Here is a 21,159-nt window from a genome sequence, read left to right as displayed (position 1 = left end):
ATCATACGACTCAGCGGGTGTCGTCACAGAGCTCTCGAATGATTTGGGAATCCATTTTTCCGAATTCCAGGTCACTCAAACTGGGGAACGCACAGTGCATCGGGAACGCATATATAACGCACTCCGCACTGCGCGGGACATCCGACCGTCACGTCAAAGCCCGTTAATCTTTCCCTCCCGTTTCCGACACCTAATTAATGTTTGTTTAATGCATCCTCTGTTACGCGCACGTTCGCCGCCAGGCACCACCACTGTGTAAACCATGTCCGTGAGTTGTCAAACAGCCCATTTTTATCGCCCCTCGCACAAACCCTTATCGGTAGGCCGCTGGGCAGGCTCGGCAAGCACGCCAGCAAACGCGGCAGCGGGCCGGTACGCGGGCGGATAAACATGCCGGTGCGCGGCCGTTAGAAGTTTTGCCCCTCCCGACGCACAGAAGCAAACAAAAACATTGACCAACCAACCGGCCGTGTGCCTAATCACGCTCGCGTCCTGCATGCTGTCCGCGTTCGGATCACATGTTGCGATCAGGTTCGAGCGTTGTTTGCTGACCCGCCGGGCTAACCTTTCCGTTCTAAAACAAGAATCGGCAGCCAAAGCCAGTGCCAGTGCGACGCTAAACGCCGCGGCGACCGTTTTGTTTGCGTTGTTTTGTTGTTGTTGTGTATAGCAAACGACGGAAATCGCGGATTCGGATGACTAGCCCAGCCTAGTGCGGGCTGGCACTGCCCGAAGGTCGCCGATCAGTAGGCAGTCACGGATTGGTCAGAACATCGTACGATGCTAGTGTGCCCCGTCAGATCACCCCCACCGCACGCACTCCCACATGCTTCTACGTCACCGTGCGGAGGAGCGGGTACACACCAAAAACACCGTCACCCGAGCGTAAGATCCTCTCCGTCCGGCGCGATAAGAAATCGGAACGCTCTCGGCTCCGCTGTCAGTTTGTTCTGGAGCTTCCCCGCCCTAGAACTCTAATCGGAGCGCGTGGGGAGGGGGTTGCATCATGTGCTCTGTCACCCCCCCCCCCCCCCCGGAAGATTCCCGCGTACCCCCTCTCGAAAAAGCCCACCCGAATGGCGAGGGACGGATTTTTTCGTGTTATAGCAGCGCGCGCCTCGAACTGCATAATTCAACTAAATAATGTATTATTGACAGCTGTCAGCCAGCCGCACTTCTCATCCCGCCCGCCCCCGCTCCAGCAGCCGAACGCGTGATCCGAAGATGCGAGAACTGTACTGTGCGCTGGGTCAGCGCCGGTGGCGTCTACGGGCAATACATTGGGCCTACCCGGGCCTTATCACCAGCGAGTAGCGGCCGAAAAAGAAAACGAACCACTGCCCTTAGAACCACGGCACCGTTTCAAACGATCTGGTTATCGGGCGGGTGGGCCGGACTTTCCTAACCATCTCCTAGCGGCGCAGAAGGGTGTGTGAGCGGCGGGACCAGGAACTCGCGGCCCGCGATAACCTTCCCTGTACGTACGAACGATTCGGGACCGGCATTCTTGCTGCAGCGTGCCGCTGGTTCAGTTCAGCGTTGCAGACGTGCCTGCCTCCGTACGGGAAGGGAATCGTGCCAAGGGGATTCAACCTGCGTGAAGTTGCAGCATTGCCACCGATCAGCCAGTAAGTTTCACCGGAATTCATTACAACTCGGGCGTGCGAGAAAGAAGCGGAAGTTAGAGTATTTTGAGGCGCAGAAATATCGAACTTTTGGAGTGCATTTTTGAGTGTGTAACTGTGTGAGTGTGTGTGTGTGAGCAAGTGCTTAAAGTTATGGCTCGGGAGGTGGGTAAGATACAGCCCCAGAACTCGTCCCGCCGCATCATCAGCAATCAAAGCAGCAGTGCCAGCAACAGCAGCGTCGACAGCGGAAATTCGGACAAAATGCGCAAACCACTGCTCGACGAACGATGGACGTCCATTCTGTACACCTTGGTCGGTAAGTGTGTCGGTTAGGCTTATGTGGGGACAGACAAAAAGAACATTACACTGTAACTCAAGGCGTCAGGGACTTCAAAAACAAAATAAATGCAATCATGTTGAACTCAAATTATATTCCGGAACTATTGTGATAAGGTCCTCACACTATAATAGCTCTACTTTTGAGTATTCTTGAGCTCTGTTGCAATCTGTTACTATGCATGGTGGGATTCTGTGATATAATGTAAAGCTGCTTCCTACTAGTAGTTCAAACTTTAATTCTACCTCAAACTTCAACAGCAGACACTTGGCAGACACTGTTTGTTTATTAGTTTCCAAAAGATTCTGTTCCAAAGACCATATTGACAGAGTATCTCTCGAATTTGTAAACAAATCGTTCGGATATAGAAGAGAGTCAAAAGTTTGGAAGGCCGTTTAGGGCTCACACGTTTGCTGACAGAGTTAATTTTTTTGGAATCAAATAGAGTAGAGATTGAAAATATCGCTCCACTGCCGAAGCCATAAAGTTCCTGGACATCTGGGTTGCTCTTCTGCATCGCTTTACGTACACAATGTACAGTGTAAGCTGTAAGTTTGTACGCATATGAATAGGAATCTCCAAGATTCTACCTACATGCTTATCCATCTAAAACAGGTATCTGTAAACAGGTCTCTAGGATAAACAAGAGGTAAATTAATCTCTCGGGGCCGGTCTGGTGGTACAGTCGTCAACTCGTACGACTTAACTACATGCCCGTCATGGGTTCAAGTCCCGAATAGACCGTGCCCCCATACGTAGGACTGACTATCCTGCTATGGTAATACTGAAAGCCAATCTCACTTCACTAGTGGGTACAGGCAGGCCTTGACCGACAGCGGTTGTTGTGCCAAAGAAGAAGAAGAAGAAATTAATCTCTCGACTACTTTTCCTACAAGCATTCCAATAATTATCCTTATGTTAAAATTCTCTGTAAAGGACTTTCACAAACGTTGATATAGTTTATGTTTGACAACAAATGGCCGGAAAGGTGGAAATACGAGTACACTGTGCTGTAAGCCCTCTGCAAGTCTGTAACTATGATTCTATCTACTGTTTGTGTGCCGCTCATATCTGTCAATAGATCTTTTCGATAAGGAAGGGAGCCTGTACCCTCTTCTGTAGATCTGTACTGGACCATAAGGAAGTAGTCAATGAAGGTTGTAGCACGAAATATGAGTCCACCACCGAGCTCTGGCGCAAGAAGTTCCTGGTCAATGTACACATACCTGTTACTGTGCCCCCTTGCTGATAAACTTTCCCCGTCGATACGTGCCTTCATCGATGCACACACCCGGGTCCGAGGGATTACCCCGAAATGGTGCGTGACCTCGTTTGCCGTTCGATGTTGAAATTGTGCCGCTAATGGGCGCATGGTCGATGGAATCTGAAAGATTCTAGATAGTGCTAGGTGGTTACATGTGACCGACACGGGGCCTCTGCATTGAACCTTTGCGCAAGGAGGTTATGTTTGTATCAATAGCAGTGTGAATGTATGCCTTGCTATCTCGAGACTTACGGCACGTGAAGTAGGTTAGTCGGGAACGCTTATTCCTGTAGTAATTTCAACTAGATCTGTTGACTAGGGGATAGAAATGTGTATTTTTAACTTTATCATTGTTGTTAATTAATAAACAAATCAAAAGGTCTTCCAAGATTGATTATTCGCTCGTTAGAATCAACTGAATAACGTTAATCTTCTTTTTGTATAATTGGATGCAAGAAGCGTTGCCCAATTCGCTTGTAGACTTTACTATCAGGGCCTGATTGCTGATGCTCTACTATCAGGTCCTGCCTATGTCCTGTTCCATGTTTTTCTCAATTTTTTCGAGTAGAATTTGTTGCTTGGAAAGTTTTACAATGAATGTTAAACCGATAGTAATGTTGTGCTTACCTTTAATTCCAGTTTCCCTGCTGTACGTCACCGCCGGCACGATGGTGGGTTGGAGCAGTGGCACCTTCCGCCGCTCGAACGGCCCTGGGGCCGAACCGCTCGCCCTACCGCTGCTAGACAACTGGAGCATCTCGCTGGCGGCCACACCGGCCATCATCATCACCGTGACGGCTTGTGTCGTCCACCGCTGCTACCACTGGATCGGCACCAAAGCCTTCCTGCTGACCGCGTCCCTGCTCGCGATCGGCTCCAGCACGCTGGAAGCGTACGGTCTCACCTTCTGGAGTGCCAGCGCCGCCCGCATCCTGGCCGGAATAGCGGCCGGCATCGCCTTCACGCTCGTGCCGTCGTACGTGGACGAGTTCGGGTCGGCAACGGGCAGCAACGGTCCGCACCGACCACCGCTCAATGAAATCCTCGCCACCGCCTTTCCGCTCGGTGTGCTGCTCCGCTTCGCCGCCGGTAAGTGTCTCGCGGACCTTTCCTTTCGGCTGTGGAGATGTTGCTTTGACCATTGACTCTTTGTCTGTTTCAGACCTGCTCCCGCTTCCGGCTGACCCAACGGTAAGCGCTTTAGTTTGGGGCGCTCTGCCAACGTTCGCCTTTGTCGGGTTGCTGTTTCTGCCCGATTCGGCCCGCTTTTTGTGCGCCAACGGGCGTGTAGCGCAAGCGGCCGCCATCCTGCAGCGCACGCACGAACCGGCCGCCCAGCCAGCGCTGCAAGAGTGTCTCGCCCGCTGGCAGCAGCCCGGCCCGGGCCTGGTGGAGGCGCTGGTGCGTCAGGCGAACTTTACGCTGCTCGTGCCCCTGCTCGCTCTGTTTGCGCTGCAAGCGTTCCTGGGCGTGCTGCCCATGCTGTTTTATCTGGCCGGGCTGGTCGAGCTGGCGGGTGAGCAGGTGCAGTCACCCGAGCGAGTCGCCACACTGCTGGTGGCGCTGTTTACCCTTGCCGTACCGCTCAGCCGCTACCTGCACGCGAGTCAGCTCCAGCAGCGGCCCGTCCTGGTGCTCAGCGCGATGCTCATCGCGCTGGCCACGCTCGCGCTCGGCTGGCACTGCCACGAGCGGCGAACCCGCAACCTGGACCTGACGGAGCTCCCGAGCGAGTGGCCCTTCTACTGCTTCGCGCTGATGTTCGTCGCGTACGCGGTTGGCTTCTACCGGCTGCCCGGGACGCTGCTAGCCGCCGAGGTGGCGGACGAGAACCTGCTGGCACTGCGCACGGCCGCCACGGCCATCGGCTGGGGCGCGGTCTATCTCGGCGTGCGGCTACTGCCCGTGCTGCTGCGCACCATCGGGCTCGGCTGGGTGCTGTGGAACGTGGCGCTGGTCGCCCTGTCTGCCGCCGGGCTGGTGCTGCTCTGTCTGCCCGCCCAGGACGAGTACGCCCACAAAGCGCTGGCCGGCGGGACCAGCCCCAGCTCGATGACTTCCTCCGTCTGCTCGACCGGGTCCAGCGCGTCGCCGGCGGTCACGGCCTGCTGGCCCTGCTCCTCCACCACCGACCAGAGCGGGGATGCACCGCAGCACTACAGCTACGCGGGAAAACGGACGCCCGGCGAGGTCATCAGAGGACCGGAACTGGTGTGAGCGACTGGAATGGCCCCTAGATGGGGAAAGGGGGGGGGGGGCAGGGAAATGGGGAAGAAAAAGACTGATCAAACCTTAGCAGCGCTCTGCTGATAACGCGGTGTCACGAGCCCGGCCTGCCAGCGAACTCTAGAAGGAGGGCCGAAAAATGGGCTTCTACTTACTTTTGCTTGGTTGGCCTTTGGTTGGCGTGTGTGTGTGTGTGTGTGCTCTGCTTTTGTGACCATGACAAAATTACTCTTTACTTACACACACACACTTACACACATACACACACACACACATTGGGCACCATTCGGCGCCGTCGCTTCATTAGCGGCCGTGGTTGGCGTGGACGCGAACGATAAGCGAGAGGGGAGCGACTTTCTTTCTAATTAAAGAACGTTGGAGGCACGATTGCGACCAATCGAACATGGCGCAGTAGCAGATAAGACGCTCGAGCGAAAGCGGAGAGCGAGAAGCGGAATTAGTGTTACACTTGCAGTAGAGTACGACGAGCGGGCTTTGATATTGTAATCGGTTGATAAGTAGTGTGTAATGTGCTAGAACGTATACCAGTGAGGCTAGAAGGGGTTCTTATATTTATAGAAGAAGGCAAGGGCAGGGGATAGAATAAAGAAGAAACAAAAAAATAATAATAACGCACACACCCGGGAGGTTTCATATACATATGTTTGAACAAATTGAATCTATTTATCTGTGATTTATTGGAATGTTTTTCTTTTTGCCATTTGTTTTCGTTTCTTCCTTCCCCGTTACACTGCTGTTTTGTTTTTCTGGTTGTATTCGTTTGTTTGCACATGAGTATGAGTCTGATTTTTTTCTATCTCTTCTTCTTTTCCTCTGTCACTGCATTATGTTGCATTATGTTTATGCTTTTCTGCATTCCTTTCTTCCCCATTACCCCATGATTGTGATGCTTTGCTTTTATGTTTTCAGTTTGTTTTATTTCTGTTTTTTATTGTTGTGTGTATGTTTCTCTGTGTGAGTCTATTTGTAGCCTTTTTTAGCTTCCCATTCAATGCAATGGGAAGAGGAGGAAACCTTAGTGACGGAAATGTGTGCAGTTTTCTTGTTTTTTTTTTTTAATTTTTTAGTTTGAAAGAGATGAAGATTGTGTGGTATGTGGAAACCTTTCCCCTGTTCAGAATCTGAAGACAAAGAATTGGACAGTAAGTCTCCCCTATTGCCGCTAGCCTAGCTCCCCATGACATTGCAAGGATCGCATGATGTTTGACTATGAAAGAAAAACAAAACATTGTTATGATTATATTTCAATGCTTTTAATGATTTCACTTATGTGGCTCATTTTTTTTTCTTATGGTGGTTTATTACGAATCTCTTTTTCTATAATCTATATTTTTCACCCTTTTTCATTTGGTTTGCATCATTTAAAACATAAAACATACCTTGCTATATTCGTGTTTTTTGGTTTTCTGCATTTTCTGTTTGCTCACTGTCTCTCTTACTGTATTGTTTTTTTTTTGTTTCCATTTCTCCATCACCCACCTGTCTTCAAACTCTTACCGTCTACTGTTGCTAGCAATTCATTTGCTTTGTTTTCTTTTCCCGCAGGTGGAATGCATTTTCGTACGTTGTGGGCTTTTCCTTCACACACTTTAATTGTTTTTGATAAATGTTGTCTGTTGGCTGTTTTGGGGTTTTTTTGGGTTGTTTTTCCCTGTTACATTTGTTTGGTTTTATTTTTTTATTTTATTTTTTTTGTGGAATTGTGCTACATTTACATTTGTTTAACAGGTGTTTCGCTGACACGGTCGGTTCCACTGAACTGCCCTTTGCAGCCGAACGGAATCTTCCATCTTACACCCTAACCACACGTAACGTAACGTAACGTAACAAGACGTAACCGTCTGGAGCGAAGCGTTTTGCATCCTGCGCGCGCGTGCGCTGAGCCCGGCAGAGCCACCTTTGCATCAGCCCGGCCCTGTTTCGCTCCATACCTGGAAGCATGTTTATACCCTAGCATTGGCTCACCGGAGCTAACGAGCATGTAACGATAATAAATGTTTCCATAAATAAACCTACGCCCGCCACCGCTGCGAGCAGCGGAGATATGCCATTTTGCGGTGCGTTTTTCTCTTAAATTTTGACCCCATCGCTCGCCATTTCCCGTTTTTTAAGCATCCATCGTCTCTTCATCTTCATCGATCTCCGCAACTAGACAGCGAAAGGGGAAGTCCAGCTGCCGCTGCGGTGCCTGGTGCGTTACACAACGCGCTTTCGCCGATTCATGCTTCATTGTTTAAAGGCCAGCACGAAACGGGAGGCTGGGCCAGCTCAGTTTGGGAAGTTGCATTTGATGCATGTACGACACGACAAGAAGATCAACTAGACAACAAGAAACAACAATTAGTAGGCGCATATTGTACTCGTTTTTCATTCCTCCTCTTCTGCTTTAGCTGGGTACCGGTGAATGAGTGTAAACTCGGTGTGTATCGGTGTATATATATATATATATATATATATATATATGTATATGTATGTATATGTATAAAAGTTTGTGCTTAGAAGAGGTGACAGGGAGTGTTAGTTTGCCGTGTCGGAAAATTTAATTTAATGTTTCTCACTATCTCTTGTTTTTGTGTGTGGCTCTGTGTGCGTATATGCCTCCCGTTACTTGGTGGTCGCGTGAAGCGTTTCAGGGGCGACCTGACCGCGCTTGACCGTGCCGTGCGGATAGACTACCTTACAGGCGCTTACAGCACGGCTGCAGCAAAACGCTACGCCACCCAGCCGGCGCTGGCCCAAGCGACAGCTTTGATCGAGCTTGTTGCTGTGTTTAGCAAAGGGAAGGCAGCACAAGGACTTGACTGTTCGGTCTCTAGTCTTTTTTTGTCTTGTTTGTTGTAGCAGCTTCTCGTAGAAACCAGAAGGAAAGCAAAACACTCTCGCACGCACTGTGTACATTTGCTTCTGTTCTGCTGTGTGATGGGATAATAAGGGTTGCTTTTGCTCTATTATTCTATAATCGTAGTGTAATATGTGTTACAATGTTTTTTTTTTTCTCTCCACTTCAGCCTGCTCCAGTTTTTTTTGCATATTTTCTCCGTTTTTTTCCAGTTTAATATAATGGTATGACACACGAAAGTGGAACGATTTTAATTTACAAAAACAGCGGCAGCTCGCGAGCGCTCCCTCACACACGAGCCGCCTCCTATTAGCTGGTTCACACGTGTTTACACTGACAAAACAGCAAACTTCTAGCAGCAATACAGCTGCGAGAACGTTGTGCTCGAACGGCTCCACTCGCTTACACACTTGGCGTGCACGTGGCTCGTAGGCTGTAGGCTGTGGTGGGCCTCAACGCGGTGACTGAGAGAAATGCAACGGGTCGGGGAGCGAGCTCGGCTTATCAAACTCAACCCCTTCATGTTCCCTTCTATCGTCTCCGCGCGCAGTCCCGCGGGCTGGAGAGGAGGAAGAGGATGATGTTTTAAAATTATTGTTTTCATTGTTTTGTTGTTCCCCCCCCCCCTCCGTTCGACTTCGACCGCAGCACCCCTCCTCCCCCCCCCTTCTCCACGATTCACCCACAACGACCTGAGAAACAACCTAATGATGGCGTTGTTTGCGTGTTGTTCTATCCTTTCCCTCCCCGTTGCTTTTCAACCATTTTCACTGCTCTCGCCCGAAGAAGCGGCTTTAATCGAAAGCAGAACACACGCCCATACAGTGGTTCGATTGTGCTGCTTTACTTCTTTTTACCCTTCCCTCGCAGTTGCACAACAACGTCAACTTTTCAACCCCAGCCCTTCCCCAACCCAGACAGCTTGTTGCTGTGAAGCGTTTGTCCTGCTAATTAGCTGTAATGGTGTTGTGATTTCTGTCTCGAGTGAGCGAGACCGTGCGGGGTTGCGAGAGGGTTGGTCGAAGAGTGTGAGGAGTGTGTAGGAGTAAGAATACCCTCCATGACCCACTTCAAAGGCCTGCTCGTTCGGAGTTGCTTGCTTAGGATTAGCAGGACACGGGAAGCTAACAAGTATGTAAATTGTGTCTTGCTGCTTTGTTGTTGCTGCTGCTGCTGCTGCCGTTGTTGCTGTTGTCAAGGAGCCGCTTTTGTAGAAGCTACCCATCTTTCACCATCTCGCCCTGCTACCACACTACCTTGCTGGTTACCCGTATACAATACTCATTTACACTTACAATGCTCTACCGTAGTTATCGTGACGTCAAGTTAAGCTAACAAACACTTCCTCAAACACATGCGCACTCATCTTCATTCACACATAAATACACACATTCACACACCTACACTTGCTTATTATTTTCTTTTGCTTAGTTTTTGGGAGGCGGCAAAGAGCATGTGAGTGAGGGAGAGAGGCAACACAAACAGTGATATGCTGATGACGTATGGCTTGACGACGTATGTACATGGCGGCTGTTTGCGTCTTTCCATCATTCACATACATTCACACACACACACACACTCGTACTTTCACACACACACACACCGTCCCTGTATTGTCTTGTAGCGTCCTCTCTAGCTCTGGTCGCAAAAGTGCCAGATGGAGCGCTCCCAAAACGATCAAATGTTTAGCCGCCGCAGGCTGCGGGACGAGTCCGGCTCGAGGCGGCTGCGCAGCGGCGGCAGCGGCGCCAACGGGTGGCCCTGCAGCGGCCCGAGCCCACCACCGCTCGAAGCGGGACTTTCCATCACGAGCGGGTGGCAGATGTCGTACACATTCGAGGCCCGCACCAGCGTCCCTGTACAGCCGCCGCCGCCGCCACTGGCTCCACTCGAACCAGCCGCCGCTCCCAGCGGATGGCTGGCGGCTGTACCGCCCACCGCACTGTTCGTGCCGGCCGTCGTGCCCCCACTACTGATGCTGCTCCTGCCCCCATGCCCCACCTCTCCGGTGGAGCCGCCGGCACCACCAATCCCGCCTCCCCCGGCGGCAGTGCTCGCGAGCAGCATCATGCCGCCGCCGCCGCCCCCCCGGCTCGAGGTGGAACTGATGCTCGGCGCGTACGACGTTCGTCATCTCGAGTCGGACAGGTCGCCGCCGACCGGATCGCTATCGTCGCACAGCGACTGGGCGGCCGCGCTCGGCGAAATGCTCGGCGTGCGGCCCCCGTGCGCCCGCATCTGCGACATGTCCGAGCCGCGCCTGCTGCCAACCGCGCCGGCGAACCGGCCGCCCGAGCAGAAGCAGCGGCAGATGATGCGCTTGAACGCGAACCGAAAGTCCTTCGAGAACAGGGCGTAGATCATCGGGTTGATCGCGGAGTTGCAGTACCCGATCCAGAAGACGATCGAGAAGAGCAGCTCGTTGATGCAGTCGTCGCAGAACGGGCGCACCAGGTACATGGTGAAGAACGGCAACCAGCACAGCACGAACAGCCCGACGATGATCGCGAGCGTCTTGGCCGCCTTCGTCTCCATCCGGAAGCGCTTCACCTGCGCCTTGATGTTCCGCTTGCCCATGCGCTTGCTGGCCCGCGGCGACAGGAAGCTGCTGCCCCGCTCCCGGTGCGACTGCTGCTGCTGCTGCTGCTGCTCCGACACGGTCAGGTACTGGGTGGAGCCGCCCAGCACGCTGCCCATCTGCTGCTCCTTCGACGGGCGGCGGAAGATCTGGGACGCGTTGCTGTCCCGCCCGTTCGCCGACGAGTAGTGGACGGCGTACAGCAGCTTGGTGCTGCCGCTGCCGCCGCCCCCAGTCGACGAGGAGCTGGTCGCCATCGCAGCCGCCGCCACTGCCGGCGAGGATGGGCCACCACCGCCCGCCTCGGCATGGCAGCTTTGGGCCACGTTCTCGGTCGACGGGTACGAGACGGAGATTTTGATCTTTTCGTGGTGTGCGGTCGGATGCGGGGCCGTGCCCCCGTGCCCCACCAGCTTGCCCCGCGTCGAGTAGCGGGACAGCCGCTCGGGCGACGCGCTGCCGATGCTGGTGGTGGTGCTGTGCGTGCTGCCGTTGCTGTGCGGCGACTCGTGCAGCGGTGCGCTCGTTGACCCGCGCCCACGGTGTATCCGCAGCGTTAGCCGATTGTCGTCGAACCGGTTACCCATGCCTGTGGGAAGTAAAGAGGGGTTTGGAGGGTTCAGGAAATGGGAGGGGGGAGGGGAGGAGGAAGAGGAAAGGGGTGGCCCACGAGCAGCACGAGCCGCAGCACAGGGACCACAGGGAGGGAAATTGAAGGCGCGACAGCATCATGACAGGTTCGGATCGGGAGCAAGGATAATGCGTTTGAAAGAGAGAGAGGAAGGGAGAGCGAAGGAGACGGACAGAGAGAATAAAGGGGGGGGGGGGGGGAATAATCGGAACAAAGTTTAGTATGAGTGTGTATGCAGAAGCTGTTTCGTTTGTTGTTGTTTTTTTATTATTATTTTGGCTTGTTTGTTGGTTGGGCTCAGCTGCAACAGTTGGCAATCGTCACCTACCGACCCCGAACACAAGATTGCCTACACTGTGGGCGCAAAAAAAAGGAAGAAGCTTTCGCGTCGTCTGCTGCACCAGCTACTACGCGCAGCTCAGCAGAAGATTACCCGGGGAACGGCAAAATAATAATGATAATGCTCCCTTACAGCTGCTGCGTAGAAAACCCGTTCGTTTCACAGTAGCATAAACATAAAAATAAAAAATGAAACCCCCTCGGCAAGCGTTCGTTCCTATGCAAGCCTGGCGGTTGCTTCAAAGCATAGGACAAGGGAGAGTTTTTGTGCAACACAAACTGGAAGGTGAAAGGGAAGAAGGGAAAGTGGTGGAGGATCAGGGAGCATACTTTGGTCTAGTACCAGGTGCCGCGTGCAAGCCGCGAGTGTGCGCTGCAGTGTCTGTCAGCTGTATGCGCCTTAAATGTATGCACGCCCGCGGAGCACGTGCGCTTTTGCGGGTTTTAAGAAATTTATGCTAGCTCGCGCTGTAGCTGTAGCTAGGAGGGAAAACGCGGGATAAAGAGATAAAAACAAAACGAGAAATCGATGGAACGCTGTTTTTCGGTAACGGGACGGTAAGGACAGACGGACACGTACAGAAAAATTTAAATAATCTAAATTAACAGAAATACGGCGTGCGTCAAACTCGGAAATCTGTTGCATCATTGAAGTTTCTATTAATGCTTATCATTTTGCAAAGTTTTTTTTCGTCCAATGTTCAGAGGGATGTTCGGGAAAGACAGGCACCTGACATGGGAAAGATGGTCACTGATAGAAATCGTTAAAAATTGAAGAGATTAGTGTGTGAATTGTGAGTCATCACGCTTAATAACTCTCAAGATTGCTGAGCAGAGGCATTGTTGAAGCTTCTGGGCGCAAGTATCTGTTCGGATCAGTTTCTGTTTGTTTTATTAATCACAGAAGTAAGTAGATTTTACTATCCACAGTAACCAAATTAGATCCACAAGCGTGTGTACAATAAAAATATTGTTTTGTTTCCCAATCGGACCAGTTCACCGATTCCAAAAATGGTTGTCCAGCGTGCTCTCCTTCAGACTCGAAGCTGTTTTATTAAAATGTATAACAAATATTTTATCCTTCATTTATGAAACGTGTCCATCTTTCCCAGAGTGTCCGTTTTTACCTACCTTCCCGTTTTACGTGAGGTAGAAAGCGGCCGCGAGTTTTAAGCAGAAGGGCTCTCGTATGACCGTTTCGACGACGTTGACTGTGCATATCCGTCCAATCTTTATGATTTCATTTGTCTCTTTTGGCTTGAAGAAACGCTCAATTTTCTCGTGCATTTGCACACGGGAAGCGCGTTTGGTGGGCCAGATAGGAGGGAGACCTTAACGTACCTTATGAAGGTTCTTAGTGCAGGTTGTAATCGTTTCCACCTGGCCACTCGGCGTCCTGGAGTTCTTGGTGGAACGCACCAGCACAAAAACTGGGGCACTTACAGCACGAACAGTTGCTCCGGCCGAGTATTGACGCGCGGTTTGCTCCGTAAGAACCCAAAACGGCCCAACTTTTGCACATTAAATCTTGCACAGAAAACCCACCGACTGGTTCCTCCCTCTTGGTCTTCTCCCCTCCCCCTCCCCATGCCTGTTGGGCTGTTATGGAAATGCTGTCCTCGACCTGTGCCAGCTCCAAAAAGTGGAAGCACGCTTGTTCGGATACCACAGGCTCATGTCAGACTCGTAAAATTCAATAATCCCACAACCCCGAGAGCCCGTAAAAATATCGAAACGACCCCGGGCGGTGGGCTGGTTTTCAGAGGGTGAAGGATGACTATAATAATGCAATGCAATGGGGAAAGAGCGTAAGCTCTCGGATCACGCGGCTTATTTACCACCAGGGAAGTTCTGTTTCCGGAGAACTTCCAATTTCTCACTCCAGCGGGAAAACAAAACTCATCAACCGCTGACTCATCCCGTTGCGGGCTGGGGTCAGCCAACAATATATCCACCAGCCTCGGACAGGTGAGATTTGTTTCGGGACAGCTCAGCATCTTCCCGCGGCCCCTCCCGGGACATTAAATTTCCATTTCCCAAAATTTCGCCGCCCAAAAATCCATTTAAATGCAGCTCCAAATTTGTTACGTGCCCGGCATTTGTGCCAATGCGGGGAGGGCCGCAAATGCTTGCCGTGATTGACAAAAGGGTGACAGCACGGTTGCCTACGGTCCACACCACACCGAAACACCAAAGCACAACGAGCCGAATGACAGGAATGTCAATTAGCACGAGGGCAAACCTGGCAAGCGGCCGGGAGCGAGCACGCCGGGCGAAACTAAAGCAACAATCACGTCCAACAGAATGTGTTTGTTCATTTCCAGGTCCGATCCCACACCACCATCGCTACTCCGTCCATCTTCTTGGCAAGGGGGATTTTGCTAGGGAAGAGTGTTGCGCGGCAAGGATGTGGTTCCGACGGTAGCCCGCTTTCTGATTGTCTGCGAACGATTAGGTCGCGTATGGCTGTGCTGGAAGGGGGGAAGAGGGGATGTGGTGGCCATTTTTTATCGTTTTATTCACCGAACCGTCACTCGCCTCGCACTGTTTGCGAACGCACTGTTCTGCGTCGCTTTGCTTGATGTAAACAACTGCCAACCATTTTGTTTCCAACGCCGATTGCGTTCGTCGCTCTTGCACGCGTGGCCGTTCGGTTCGTGCTAGAGGGCGCCACTGTTTACAAATATAGTGGTGTTCCCGTTTTGCCGCCCTGTGCTCTTTCCCTGAAAGATTGCTCCCCACGACCGACACGGATTATGTGCGCTCGCCGCGTGTGCTGATGCTTTCGGTTGCAAACGATTATTTCTGCGGCAAACGGGGTGATTTGTTTTGTGCTAGTTTGTTTGTGCGCTTCTACCCATTCCATGGCCGCTTGTTGTTATATTTTCACCTCACCCTTCCCATCCACACACGCTCTCTCTCTCCTCCTCTCCCTCTTGTTAGTTTGTTTTGTATCGTCTTCCTTTGCCACCAGTTCTAACGATCTGTTTTTACTAAATAGCGCACCAAGCCGGAGGTACGGCGAAGAGACTCATGTACGGCCAGCGTAAGCTTCTCCGAAACCAAAATGCAGAAAAGCTAAAGGCAACACAGGAACGACAGGGCGGGAGGGTAACGGAACAACTTGGTACGTTCCTTCCAGCCCGCACAAACGCGCGCGTCGCTTTGCGATGGAAATGGCGACGTGTTTGCGTAACGGCGTGTCTGTCAGCAATGGCCGCCAGTCGTAACGTGTGGTGGCGTCACGATCGGCTGCCGGAAGCCATAACGAAACGAAACGAAAAGAAAAACATACACACAAACATACGTAACTGCAGACAGCACGGAGAGATGGGGCAAGGCCCCTGTTCTGCTTAGCCGCGACGGCATCACTAATGAAGAGTTTGCGGTTTTGATTTGTTTGATTTGCGCAACAGTACGGCGCCATTTTGCGGAGCAGCGAAGGGAAAGGGGGCATGGCGGGGCATCACAATGGGAGCGCTTATCACATCGGCAGATGCGAGCGGCGATTGTACGTGCCCGGTGGACTCGTTTGCCTACGCAAAAAAGGAGGCTCAGCACCGGTTCAGCAGGTTCACTGCACCGTGTTTCTTCCAATTTGTCAGAACAAAAACAACAACAGCTACAACAAAAGCTATGCTATTTTGTGTCAATCATTAGTAAACGCCTTTTGAGGAATCGCTCACATCAGCTGGAACAATCGAAGCGCAGTTTTGCTCATGCAGGCTTACGAATTGGAACTACTTTTTGCTGTCAAATTTGACAGTCATTAAATGCAACGAGACGACCATGTTTGTTTGAAACCTAGATCATTAAGATATGGCGAAAACTATGTCTAGACGATAATGGGCCCTGTTCTGAGTTCTGAATCGATAGCGAGTCGAGGAAGATCTCGGCAGGGCATTCAGATTTTGTGATGTGCTTGAGATCTTTGAAGATCCAGGCCGTGAAGATAATGCCATAGGGATGAACATAGCTGCTTGGAAATAATATCTACAGTGCGAGAAGAAATTGTTCGAAGATGTCTCATTCACATGAAAGATACTTGTGAAGCTGAATTCTGCACTTTTCCGCGCAAGTTTTGTAGCCGAGATAGGAATTTTGGATAGCAGATACTACAACATAAGAATTTGTATAATATTAGATGTTCAAGATGTCGATGTATGTTTAAAAAATCGAGACATTCATCCTGCAAAGAATATTGCAGAAATTCCAACAAAAACCAATCATCGTTAGATTGAAATCACTCAATTGCTTTCGAAGAAATCTAGCATGATCTGTAAGCCGATTTACAGTATGAATGGAACTGCCCTAAAGTCCGGTTGAACCAGCAATTCATAAATTGCTATTGCAAAATTGAAGATAAACCGAGCAACGTACTACGTACATTCGCCAGATGAAGTATCAATTCAAAATTTAATTTCGTGCTGTAATCTTTCCCTTAAATTTACGACTCTCCCTATGTTTCAATTTCACTAGGAAGAATAGAGTAAAAGCTACAAACGTAAGTATCTCATTTCTAATAGAACTAAACTTGAGTACATCAGATAATAGTTGATGCGTTTCTCTTTAGAAATTTGCGATTCTTCCCTGAGGTTCGATATTCAGGCGGAGGTTTCCCTGATTAAGATGCAAGTTTGTCTATTGAAACAGATTACGCTAGTTCCTCAACGTGAAATTCAACAACATTCGTAACAACATGCTTTTATGAACGACTCCTACAGTTCAATTTGAGCAATAATACTGGAATAATACGAGTAGCTTAAAATTTTTTTTTTTGTACAAATATTTTACACAACATTTCCTCAATGTGCCCATACTGATTCACCACAAAGACTAGGCATACGAAGCTGTGAAGCATGTGTTTGCTCAACAATTTACTCCCGCTTTCCCATAGCGTTCATCTCTTGCTTATATTTCTATCTTCACTACGCATAACATGTTGCACAAAGTTCTGCAGCAAAAGTTAGTAAGTATTAACGACTAAAAAATAAACAAAATAAAAAACGCCAACAAAACTGTACTGCAAACAAATGAAGAAAAGAAAAAACACACACTCAAAAACAGAAAATAAAAACAAATCAACAGAGCAGCATAGATAAGCAGTTGGCCGCCTTGCCAGCGCGGCATCCTGTGCGTTGATTTATTTGTCGCGTAAAATGGCAATCGGGGTTGATTGGGGGGAGGGCGGGAGGTTTTGTTTATTATTAATATTACTTTGCTTACTTGCTACGGGGATTTTACGCTGAAATTAGTTGCTAATGTTATTTGCTAGTATCCATTAGCCATTTGCGCGCTACGATTATTATTACTTCTTTGTCAGGATTGCTAGAATATGCTTCCGCAACCGGGCGTTTTGCCGGGGCCGGAATTGGTGTACGCCCGTGCTGTGCGGCTTTGTCTTCTGGACGCTGTTGGGCGTCCGGCAGGACCTACCGTCGCGGGCGAGAAACACCCCTTGCACGCACTCGCGGCAAGAAAATACTGTTTTACCGTCCAGTCGGCTACTAAATAAACACACTCACATACACACACGCACTCACACACACGCACGCACACACACTCGCACTCACAAACGCGGCTGTTACTGTTTCTACTGTCCAACACGATCCACGGCCAGACTGTCGGCAATGGAGAGCACGGGATCCGTTGTTGCTGTTTACCGTGCTAATACCCTGTGTTGCTGTAGTTGGCTTTTGCTATATGCTGATTGACATTTCACTCACTAACGTGTTACTACTACTACTACTACTACTGCTACTGCTGCCGGGAGACACTTTCTCCTGTGTGGGCTCTGCCCCTCTGTGATGATAAAGTTGGAAGGTGAAAGGTTCGTCGCCCAGTGGCCGTTTCGATCCTGTTCGAGCTTCACAGGAACGTAATGGAGGAGGAGTCGCTCTGACGCTGATTGTCACGGGCGCGTTCGTCGGCCCCGGTACCGATCGGGACTGTCGGTAAGATGTCATGCAGCAGTATGACGGTTCGCTCGGAGCTTTCGCCGCGACTCGGTACGGTCACCTGGCAGCGCTCGAAGATGGCTCTCGGCCTGCTCTTCTCATCATCCTTCTGCTCTGCGCCATCGTCATCGTCGTCCTCGTCAATGCTGCTTTCGGTTGTCTGGTCACCGCGGATCGGAGGCCGTAGCCGCATATCATCCGAACTGCCGGAAAGCCTGCCGAGGCTCGCGGTACCGGCTAATCCTGCGAGCGTCGGTGAAACACTTCCACTGTTTCCTGCCGACGTCTGGACCTGTAGCAAATGCTGCTGCTGCTGATGCTGCTGCTGACCATCTGTGCCGATACCTGGACCAGCCCCACTTCCCACCGGGTGGCTTGCGCGTCATCTGAACACACCACCGACGACGCCACTCTCCGCAATCTCCGTCCGGGGCGTCGAAGCGATCGGCGTGAACGCCGACGGGCTGTACGAGTGGTTCGTCGTGTTGTTGTGCGCCGAGTTCTTCTTCAGCAGCAGGTTCAGCTTGAGCCGCTTCGAGCAGAGACACCGCAGGATGATGCGCTTGAACGCCTGCCGGAAGTCCTTCGAGAACAGCGCGTAGATGAACGGGTTGACGGCGGAGTTGCAGTAGCCGAGCCAGAACAGCACCGAAAACAGCAGGCTGTTGATGCACTCGGCGCAGAACGCGCGCGTCAGGTACATGGTGAAGAACGGCAGCCAGCAGAAGATGAAGCCGCCGACGATGATGCCGAGCGTTTTGGCCGCCTTCGTCTCCATCCGGAAGCGCTTCACCTGCACCTTCAGGTGCTTCTTGCCGAGCTTCTTGGAGGAGTTGGGCGACAGGTCGCGGGACACGCCGACCGGTGCCTCCTTGAACACGCTCTTGCGCCGGCTGCCGCCCTGGTGGTGGTGGTGGTGCCGGCCGCCGGACGTCTGCTGGGACGCCTGGTGCTGCTGCTGCTGCTGGGAGGGGGCGCCACTGCCCGGCGCCCCATGGTAGCTGTGGTGATGATGATGGTGGTGATGGTGATGGTGGTGATTGTGCAGCGATATCTGCAGGCCGGTCGCGGTCGTGGTCGTGGTCGTGGTCGGCCGGGGACAGGGCAACACGACCACGCTGCCGCTCGAGGCACGTGAGATCGAGATTTGAGGATTCGGTGAGGTGCCGCTGCTGCCACCGTCCGTACTGGTGCCACCGTTCTGTGCGTCGGGCGGCGTCGGCGTTGTCGGCGGCGGCGGCAACGATTGCTGCGTCGGGTGAGACGATGGTGGCGGTGGTGCTCCCCGGCCCGACCCTTCCAGCGACATCCGGACCGCGTTCTGGGCCCGTATCGTCGACTCCATCAGCGAGGCGACACCTTTGCCGCGATGCATCCGCAGCGTCAGACTGTCGTCGAGATTGTTCTTGCCACCTACAATAACAAACAGGGAGCAGGCGCGGGGGTATGGTTCGGCGGCGCAAGGACACGGGGAGCAGGGAAGCGGCGGGGAAGGAGGTGCGATGATTTGGCGGGGATGCGCGGGGCGGGAAGGATGCCGACCGTTCCGTTGTGGACAGGGCCAAGCGGCGAACCCCCAGTGGCCATCATTCATCACGCGCCCATTTACATGAACGCCCACACACATACAAACACGCACACACAGCGCGCGCCCACACATACACACACACACGCGTTCATTTGACGTACGAGAGCGGGCGCATCAAGTCAATCACACATTGGCGTGGGGCAGAAGAGAGAGAAACAGAGAGAGAGAGAGAATTTATTGTATCGCAATTTGGCTGTAAATCGGTCATGGTGGGATTCAAACAAAAAGAACTGCAGCTAATTATACGTTTTATTATTATTATTATTATTATTGTTTGTTTGTTTTTTTTTGGAAACTGTTTTACAATGGTAGTAGTAGGTGAGATATGGTGGCGATGGTGGTACTGGTTGGTGGTATTGGTTTGGTTGGTAATGATTGGTTGGTTGCGGTAGTGGTAGAGGATCGTATTGTTAGACACGTTTCGGTGTGAGCGTGTTTGTGGTAGTGGTGAGCGGTGTTGGCTGCTTTTGTTAAATACTTCGTCTAGCAGGTGTAGAAGGTGTTAGTGATGTAAAGATAATAACGTGTAAAGTGCACACTGTGACACACTGTAGTACTTGGATGTGTTAGAGAAACAGAAAGAGAACGAGAGAGAAAGAGAAAATGTGATAGGATGTAATGGTGTTTGTGAGCGCGATCGGCAAGAAGTGGATCTTTAGCAGACTGTGTGAATTCTCGAGCTTTCTGTCCTGTTGGTCACCATTACGGGGGCCAATGCCTCGTACAATTATGGTTTTGATGCGTCGGTTGTGTATGTGTGTGAGTGTGTATTTTACTCTAGAAGGCTGGCAGCGGGCACTGCTCACCATTGTTATTGTGCCGCACATGTGTCAAGTGTCACTTGAGTTACTAAGAAGTGTGCCCTACACACGCTACCATCTCTTGAGCTTCTCTCCCGAGTGTCCTGTGTAATGTGTGTGTGTGTGTGTGTGTGTGTGTGTGTGTCCTGTGTAATGTGTGTGTGTGTGTGTGTGTGTGTGTGTGTGTGTTGTGTGTGTGTGTGTGTGTGTGTGTGTGTGGTGTGTTGTGTGTGTGTTGTGTGTTGTGTGTGTTGGGTGTGTTGGTGTGTGTGTGTGTGTGGTGTGTGTGTGGTGTGTGTGTGTGTGTGTGTGTGTGTGTGTGTGTTGTGTGTGTGTGTGTGTGGTGTGTGTGTGTGTGGTGTGTGTGTGTGTGTGTGTGTGTGTGTGTGTGGTGTGTGTGTGTGTGTGTGTGTGTGTGTGTGTGTGTGTGTGTGTGTGTGTGTGTGTTGTGTGTGTTGTGTGTGTGTCTATTCATGATCAGTATGTAAGTGGCGCGTGTATGTGTGGGCGTGTTCGTGTGTCGCTAGCTCAAGCTAACTACATCCTACAATGGAGCGTTACAGTGCGCGGCCGCTACTTGGTCCTGTCAACTTGCACAAGTTTGGCCGACGCAAGCTGCCCACAGCTTGCGTCCCGTCCCTTGCCAGGCAGCCAGGCAACTCTACGCGAGGTTCCAATAAAAGAAGCGAACCGGCCCGGGCATCCTGCTGCTCGCATGCGACAACACTCTACGGCGCGTCAGCGTTCTATTGTTTGCTGTTAGCTGGTGTTGGTGTGGTGTGTCGTGTTTTTCGCCTCTGACTGCGTACGCGTGGGATGAAGTGTGTGTGTTTGTGTATCGGTTCTTTAGGACACGGATGTCACACTCACAAAAGGAAGTGAAGTGTAGCGCGGAATGCATAATTTCAGGCGTGCTACTGCGTAAGGGATGAGCAACAGTGTTTTGCGAGG

The 21,159-nt window shown here is 51.3% G+C and overlaps 2 protein-coding genes across 9 annotated transcripts in view; one reads left to right on the top strand and one right to left on the bottom strand.

Annotated features, from left to right (window-relative positions):
- The first annotated feature begins 1,115 nt into the window (after positions 1–1,115).
- Positions 1,116–6,113, top strand: LOC121593284 (facilitated trehalose transporter Tret1-like). The gene is made up of 3 exons (XM_041915556.1): positions 1,116–1,944; positions 3,869–4,318; positions 4,392–6,113. The coding sequence occupies exons 1-3, from the start codon at positions 1,779–1,781 to the stop codon at positions 5,444–5,446; spliced, it is 1,671 nt and encodes a 556-aa protein (XP_041771490.1). The 5' UTR covers positions 1,116–1,778; the 3' UTR covers positions 5,447–6,113.
- Positions 6,114–8,931: 2,818 nt separating this feature from the next.
- Positions 8,932–21,159, bottom strand: part of LOC121592902 (octopamine receptor Oamb) — a 95,497-nt gene continuing 83,269 nt past the window's right edge. For 7 of the 8 annotated variants that reach the window (XM_041915181.1, XM_041915020.1, XM_041915099.1 and 4 more), the window contains exon 6: positions 8,932–11,482. In XM_041915181.1, the coding sequence (XP_041771115.1) occupies positions 10,446–11,482 (1,037 nt within the window). In that variant the 3' untranslated portion in view covers positions 8,932–10,445. Of the gene's footprint in view, positions 19,234–21,159 lie in introns of all 8 variants that reach the window. The other variant, XM_041915436.1, reaches the window with a different exon arrangement.

The sequence above is a fragment of the Anopheles merus genome, chromosome X (genome assembly GCF_017562075.2).
Source record: "Anopheles merus strain MAF chromosome X, AmerM5.1, whole genome shotgun sequence".
Lineage (NCBI taxonomy): Eukaryota > Metazoa > Arthropoda > Insecta > Diptera > Culicidae > Anopheles > Anopheles merus.
The sequence above is the reverse complement of the archived record's forward strand: the minus strand, read 5'-3'. Positions and strand labels throughout refer to the sequence as shown.